Here is a 7,975-nt window from a genome sequence, read left to right on the forward strand (position 1 = left end):
ACTACTATCATTTTATTTATATTTATATATTGATTCCCCGGGGTAACATGCTTAGGGTACGTAGGAGTGACTGCTCCCCCACTTGGAGGTGTTTTGTGAAAGTAAAAAAAAACAGTTAGAGATTTGAAAAGGATGAAAAGAGAACAGCTACCCACGTTCCCCTGCTTGTCTCCGGTCGTTGCAGTACATAGTAGTAATAGTATACATTATCTTAAAAAGCTCTTGGTGTCTGATACTTATATTCGTATTCTGGGCGAGAGATTTCGTGACAGAGATCTTACTAGCTAGGGGGTACAGATCTTACTAGCACAGAAATAAAGGACCACGGAAATAAGGTCTCGGATTATTTCCTATACATGCCCCGTCTAATCACGTACTAGAACTACTAATCACCCACTGATTGAGTAGTGACGGAACTAGGAGAAAGCTATTAGTTTTTTTAATATATTTGTTCTGTATTTAGAATCTTAGATCGATACCCTCTCTACTATCCCTTCCTATTACTGTTTACTTACAACTAGATTAAGCACTGAGATTGAGAGATAGACAACTAAGTGAGTAAATGACAAGATCAAAGTGGAGTTTGGTTCATCAGATTACGTATCAATTTTGTTCATTCCAAATATTAGGTTATTAGTAATTTTTATCAGATGTAACCCATGCTTAGAATCAGATTTTGACATTTTGAGGTGACCTTAGGGGAGGAGTTCGAGATATCACATTTATTTTTATTATTTCAATTTTATTTATATAGTTAAATACAATTCTAATACACATATTTCAAATATGATACAATATATTATTTAATTTTAATAAATTTATTATTATTATTAAAATTCTATTATCCAAATAAAATTTTAAAATGTAATGAATTGATGGGGCAACCTAAAATAGAAGTAGTTAAAAATTGAGCAATAAGTGAGTGCCCGGTTTTTCTTGAATAATAAACAAAATAATTATATATCGAAATTTCAGTCTTGATTTTTATGAGAATATTATTTTCGCCATGATACCCAAGTTCCGACTCTTTGCTTTTTCTTCTAAGATTTTCTCAGAGTTTATTTTTATTAAAAAGTATAGCTACGGTTTCCGTTTCAAAAATTTGAAAATAAGTAATTTATAATTTAAAATAAATAATTCACTTATAAGTGATAAGCAGATGAATATTTATAAGTTATATAAGTGTTTAGATAATTTACTTAGAAGTCAAAAAAATTACTTAAATAAATAAAAATAAATAATGTTTTAAATATAAATATCTTAATTCGTGAATTTTAAATTTGATTAACATTTAAAAATATATATTTAAAACTAAAATTGATAAAAAACCAAAATTCAAAATAAGTTGAGAAAAATACGTCGTTACCAACATTCAATTTATCAGCTTATAAGCTGATAACTTATAAATTGAATCGACAAACATTCATCGTCGATAAATATTTACGGACTTACAAGTGAATAAGTCACTTTTTACAGACTAGCCGAACATTAGACCCGGCAATTCGTTCGTCTCGTATACTTTCGTGTCGTGTATTTTCGTGTTTCGTGTACTTGAATGTCAAACACAAAACCGACATGTTTAGCATTCGTGTACATTCGTGTTCGTGTACTTTCGTTTCGTGGCGTTTCGTGTCGTGTATGTCGTGTTAATTGAATATTAATTTATATTAAATTTCATATTAATATAAATTAAAATATAAATTTTTTAGGTGAAAAAATTATGAAATATATGAAAAATATATATTTAGATCTCAATTTTATACAATATAATGAAATCAAATAATATTTTTAAAATAAATATGCATATATTTATTATAATTCTATATATTTATAAAAATATTAAAATTTAATTATATATTTATTTATGTCGTATACTTCGTATTGTGTCGTGTACTCGAAGGTTAAACACAAAACCGACACTAAATCTTGACTGTGTACTTTCGTGTTCGTGTACTTTCGCGTCGTGTACTAAAAATGCAAACACAAACACTAAATTTTCGTGTCGTATCGTGTCCAAAATTATCGGGTCTACCGAACATGCCCGTAGTAAGATGTGACCCTAGAAAAAACTCAATTGTGTTTCCTTCCTTGCTTATAAATCCAACCCCATATATCCGTATGTATAAATTTGTGTTTAAAATTCTGGTTTAAGCTGTAAATTTATATGCGTGTATTAATGTTAACGACCAACTAGAATACGATTGAAGGAACCAGCCATCTTGTTTTGCTACATGATAGTTCATTCATGCATATAGCATTGATGCCTCCTTGTTGGGCCGGTACTTTGTCCATTCCATGCAGTTCAACATTTCTAAATTCTACACATCACAGAACGATATTACATACGCAACAGCCCGGTGATTTTGACATCATAACCTACTTGTTAAAATGCATAACTGGTTGTAAAACTTTTACTCGTACCTGCAAAATACCCAAATTTATAAGTCGATAAAAAATTCCAAACAAATGTCAATGTTAATGTGCAAAGTGTCTTGTACTACGGCAACATTTATCCTAACGGACATTTTAATAATAAAATATTTCTAAACAAAAGTCACTATTAATAATGTGTAAAAATTTCTCCTACTGTTTACAAGATTTTTCTTTACGAAAATCTCACACGGTAATAAAAGATTTTTAAACAATGCTAGTGCGCAAAAGTGTCTCGTACCATCTGCAAGATTTATCCTATGCCTCAATAGAATCATGTGTACATCGACAAAGATCATATTATAATAGAATCGTGCATACATCGACAAAAAAAGAAGGAAATCTGGAGCTGGGAGTTAATAGCAAAGTTGCAAATTGATTTTTATAGACGTATGGTAGAAGTTGGGCAAACCAACAATATCTAAAAATCTTACCATTTCGCTACTTTCATATTTTAATGTATATTCACCTAACTAACTTAACTGATTCAAGATTTTGTATGCAACCAAAGATTGCTTCAAGATATGGGCTGTCTCGAGTATGTAGGTCAAATAATAAAAATAAAGCATGTTTTGCTTGATAAATAAGACATGAATGCTTATATCAAACTGATGCTAGCTACACCAGTTAGCTTTTAACCAAATCTCAAACCCTTTCTGGTATTGGGCCTACCATGATTTGTTAGTTGTAAAGGTTATACATGTTACATAATCCCATTATGAGCCTGTTTTGTCAAATCTGACAAGTCACCGTCATTAACTTATAAACCCGTAACAATTTATTAATGAGTATTTGTCGATCCGATTTATAAATTTTAATTTATAAGCTGATAAGTTGAATGTTAGTAACGACGTACTTTTTTTTCAATTTATTTTATATTTTTCGTTTTTATCAATTTTAGTTTTAATTGTTTTTAATGTTAATCTAACTTAAAATATAAGAATTATATTTAAAAATTATTTATTTAATTCATTTAAATTTAAAAAATTATGACTTATCCAAACACTTGTATAACTTCTATAACCCTCACTCTTTTTGTTTGCTTCGATTTAACATCGTAAGTCGTAAGTTACGCTGGCCAGATTTTGTTTTAAAAGTTAGGCGTTTTTTACTCTGTTATGCCTTGGTAACGATAACTTTTCCGTTTAAACCGTTTTTTAGAACACGGAGTCTGACAAAGAATTTGTAGGTATGGATTTAGATTAGTCCGCATTTAAGCAGGTGCGTTTACAGACTTTATTCATTTGGGCCACTTCACATTGATCAGGCCCAAAGAAGTTTCATACTTGGACTAGGTTGTAGTACCCCCACCAATGAGGACTAATAGCTGGACCAAATGTGTTCTCCGCAGCTACAAGCCTATAATGATAGTAAATTCTAGTTCCATAATAATGAAAACTGTAGCATGGCCAAACTTATAAACCAGTCAAACTTGCAAAACCATGTACAATAACAATTAATCGGTCGGATGTTTTTTAAAATTCTAAAATAATTAATTTATTAAACTAAATATATTAATTTAAGAAAAAATGTAGTAATTAATTGGATTATAAAATCAATCAGCAAAGCATATTGAAATGAGTAATTAGGTGATTAATTAGTAAAATTGATAATTTGTAGAACATAGCTTATAAGTTATGATTTACCGATTTATCAAACACATTATCAACTTTTAAGTAATTTGTACATAAAAGTATTCAAACATTAAAATGATTTATAAGTCATGATATATGTGATATTTTTAATTTTAAATCATAAATTGTGTTGTCTAAGATAACCCAAACGAGCACAATATAAAATACGATGTTATATATTAAGATGCTCTACCGGTATGACACGTGTACAAACCACCAAGCACCCTCTACTTGCATTAATTTTAGGTCCTCAATTTCTCGAAATTAAATTGGTGACCTCAATCAGTCCAAAGTACACAATTAACTGCCCCGAGTCCTATTTTGGAGCTTTGCGTGTTTTATTGATTGGGATGTTTAACGGCAAAGGTGCAACCCCATGTGTGCATAACAATTCGAATGTTGATATGTTTTCATTTCCATTCACAAAATGTATGTGATCTTCATTTTTCTTAGCATTACAATACGCGATTTCCATTTTAAATCATGTGTGCACGTGATAATGTCGTGCACACATTCTTTGCTAAACCCTTCTTTCTCACCATAAAAACGAAGTATTTTATTGGACCACCATACATATGAATTCATGTTTGCACCCTTTCACCTCCCCCCGTAACTCTCTTTTATTTTGAAAAAAATACTAAATATATATATATATATATACAGTTAAACCTCGATTAAGTAATATCCCATAAAGTAATAACCTCGCTTAAGTAATAATTTTCATCGGTCCCAACTTGGGCCAATGTTGTAAAGTAATATTCTCGCTAAAAGCATAAGATAATAAAAAATTCAAAAGTCATTAAGGGCCCAAGTAATATGTAAAGTAATAATTCCATAATTATATATATATATATATATACTGTATAATGTATATGATTACAAAATTTAATTCTTATTAAAATATGAATCTATTGTAGCTTGTTTCTTCTTTCCACCAAAGCCAAAATTAATCTCGTCCTTGACTTTATGTAAAGCAAAAATAACTCCTGGTATGTTTTGTTCGTGTTGTAACAAGTAATTGTTCAAAGTGGTGAGTGCTTGAAATGCTTCCTTTGATGACACGCTTGGGATGACATTGCTATCGTCGGGTTCAGGATCAGTCCCTTCATCAGTGCTCATTATCGACTCAATGATTTCTTCATCCGTAGGTGATTCCATAACCGCATCATTCTCGTTTGGATAGTTTAAGAGATGCTCGACATCCATCACATTCCTATATCGTAAATTAGAGATAACTTCATTTAATCCTTCGACACCTTCATTTATTTCTCCAAGTTCTTGTTCATCATTTTCTTCTGAACGAATCTTGCAATGCCGAAAACAATTTGCAATTGTGGTTGTTTTCACATCAATATTCCAAGCCATGTTAGCAAAACTAATAGCATTCAAGATATTAACTTTTTCAGGATTTGTTGCATTAACTTCAAGACTTTGCAACATGCTAGAATATAGACGACGCCGATAGTGAACTTTAAATGCTCGAATAATTCCAGCATCGCATGGTTGAATCTTAGATGTTGTGTTAGGAGGTAGAAAGAACAACTCTGTATTTCTCAAGCCTTCAACTATTTTTGGATGAGCAGGACAATTGTCAACAATCAAAAGTACCTTCCTGCCATTCATTTTACTATCAAACCAAGTAACAAATTCTTGAAAAAGCAAGCCAGTCATCCAAGCCTTCTTGTTAAAACGATACACACAATTAAGATTGTTTATATTCACATTTTTAAAGCACCTAGGATTGGCGTACTTACCAATGATCCAAAGTGGAACTTTGTCAGACCCATCACCGTTGCAACACACAACTACAGTGATTCTCTCTTTATCTTTTTTGCGGCCCTCTAGCTGTTTGGTAGCTAGTGAATGGTCAGCTTCAAGTCGATAGAATAATCCCGTTTCATCCATGTTATAAATATCTTTCAACTGAAATTGATCCAATTTTGATCGGATGCCTGGCAATGCATTTTCAATGTTCTCCATCATCACTGAACCACTTTCACCAAAACGCCGATAAGATTTGATTCCATATCTTGCCTTGAAACGTTCTAACCATCCACTGGAAAAGCTAAAATCGGAATTACTTTCCCCATACATTTTCTTCATTAGCTCCTTTCCTTTTTCTTGAATGATTTCTCCAGACATATTAACTTTATCTTGCCTTTGAAGAAACCACTCAAACAAAACTTTCTCTAACTCTGGATATTTTGCTGATTTGTGTTTTTTGACATCACTTTGTTTCCTCTCGTCGGACAAGTATTCCGAGGCTCTCTTGAGTGTGTTTGATATAGTTGATTGACTGATATCTAAGTCATATTTTTGATGTACCCATGCTTGTAAATCTTTCTGGCTTACACCTGGATTCTCCTTTTTATATTCACAAATAGCACTCCTTATCTTATCTGTGATTGCTGATTTTTTCACTCCTTTTAGATGATGCGAAGACATTGGTGTATACTATAAAACAAAGTTGATATTGTATGTGTCTGTAGTGTACCATTCTATCATTTTATATAGTTAATCACAAAGTCTTATCATTAATATTATGGTGTCTCTTCATGTATTTTTATTTAAGAATTACAATAAATATTAGATGGTTGAGTTTCAATACAACGTACACAACACATGTTACCTTTATGTACTGATCTGGTGCAATTTTAATATGCATGCATCTAGTTTTTGGATATAAGTAATCATAATAAAAGTAATTTTAGATCAAATACATTGCATGTGATTAATTCTAGTTTTTATACGTACATTATATATTATACTGTACCACGTAAACATAAAAATTCGGTAAAGTAATAAAATATTACTTTATCGATAAAGTAATAAAATATTATTATATCGATAAAGTAATAAATTCGGTAAAGTAATATTTTTTCCCGGTCCCAAGGGTATTACTTTAAAGAGGTTTAACTGTATATATATATATATATTTTGGAATTTTCATCCTGTCAATTTTGTTTCAAAAAGTGTATTTACAAAAATATGATTTACAATGTATAAATGAAACATATTTTCTTTTACGAACAATTATTGAAATTACTTTTATTATTTATATAATCCGTATAGATTATCTCAATGATTGTTTTTTTGTTTGTGAGTGTGTTGCTTCGCCTTCCTGTTCTTTTTTCTCTTATTTGACAAATGACAATATGTGATGTAAACTAGTGCTATAATTCGTGCAATGCACGACCATACTCTATATTATATGAATTGATATTATTTTAACTGTAATTATTGATAATATATCCATGTTATTTCTTGATAGATCGATTAACTAAATACTTCCCTTTATGAGATTGAGATCGATGACGTAATCAACGTGTTTTCTCACAAAATGAATTGAATGTTCGGCAATGAAATCGAAATATATGATCAAAATATAACGCAAATGATTGCACACATTTCCAATGGAAATAATTACAACTTGTTGTTGGGAGAAATTCGTAACAACACGAAATCGGAGGTTGCTGAAATAGTAGAGCGTAGTTTGTATGAATGTGACTATTTTTCGGGGATTAAGGTTTATAAAAAATAGGATGATTGGACTTGGGAGGTGTCTCGATTTGTCTCATTGTATCGGATTTCTTTGCCAAGAGGTCTGCATACCAATTTATATTGCATCAAGTGTACGCAGTTTTGTGAAATTCGGGCCTATCCCTGAGAGACTTTAGGAATAAATTTTATTAATGTGTTAATTACCAGTTTTATTTGGTTTAATCTGAACGTTGTGATATCTTTCTTGATTTGAAAGATATCGTTTCGAGATATTTTCCGTAATTAATTGATTGTGATTGATTCTTCCTCGTTTCAAGGAGAGGGTATTCTTGGGCAATAAGTAATTAATTATTAATCGAAATTAATAATTAATAATATTAGATATTTGGACTATGCCAAATTATGGCATA

General features: G+C 30.8%; 1 protein-coding gene across 1 annotated transcript; it reads right to left on the minus strand.

The window, feature by feature from the left end:
• Window positions 1–4,949: 4,949 nt before the first annotated feature.
• LOC141713515 (CENP-B homolog protein 2-like) lies at window positions 4,950–6,509 on the minus strand. The gene has a single exon (XM_074516976.1). It carries the CDS (start codon window positions 6,507–6,509, stop codon window positions 4,950–4,952), a length of 1,560 nt encoding a protein of 519 aa, XP_074373077.1.
• Between the last annotated feature and the right edge of the window lie 1,466 nt (window positions 6,510–7,975).

The sequence above is a fragment of the Apium graveolens genome, chromosome 1 (assembly GCF_009905375.1).
Source record: "Apium graveolens cultivar Ventura chromosome 1, ASM990537v1, whole genome shotgun sequence".
Classification (NCBI taxonomy): domain Eukaryota; kingdom Viridiplantae; phylum Streptophyta; class Magnoliopsida; order Apiales; family Apiaceae; genus Apium; species Apium graveolens.

Excerpts from the sequence above, each read along its gene's own strand:
- LOC141713515 (XM_074516976.1), bottom strand. The coding sequence starts at position 6,509 with ATGTCTTCGCATCATCTAAAAGGAGTGAAAAAATCAGCAATCACAGAT.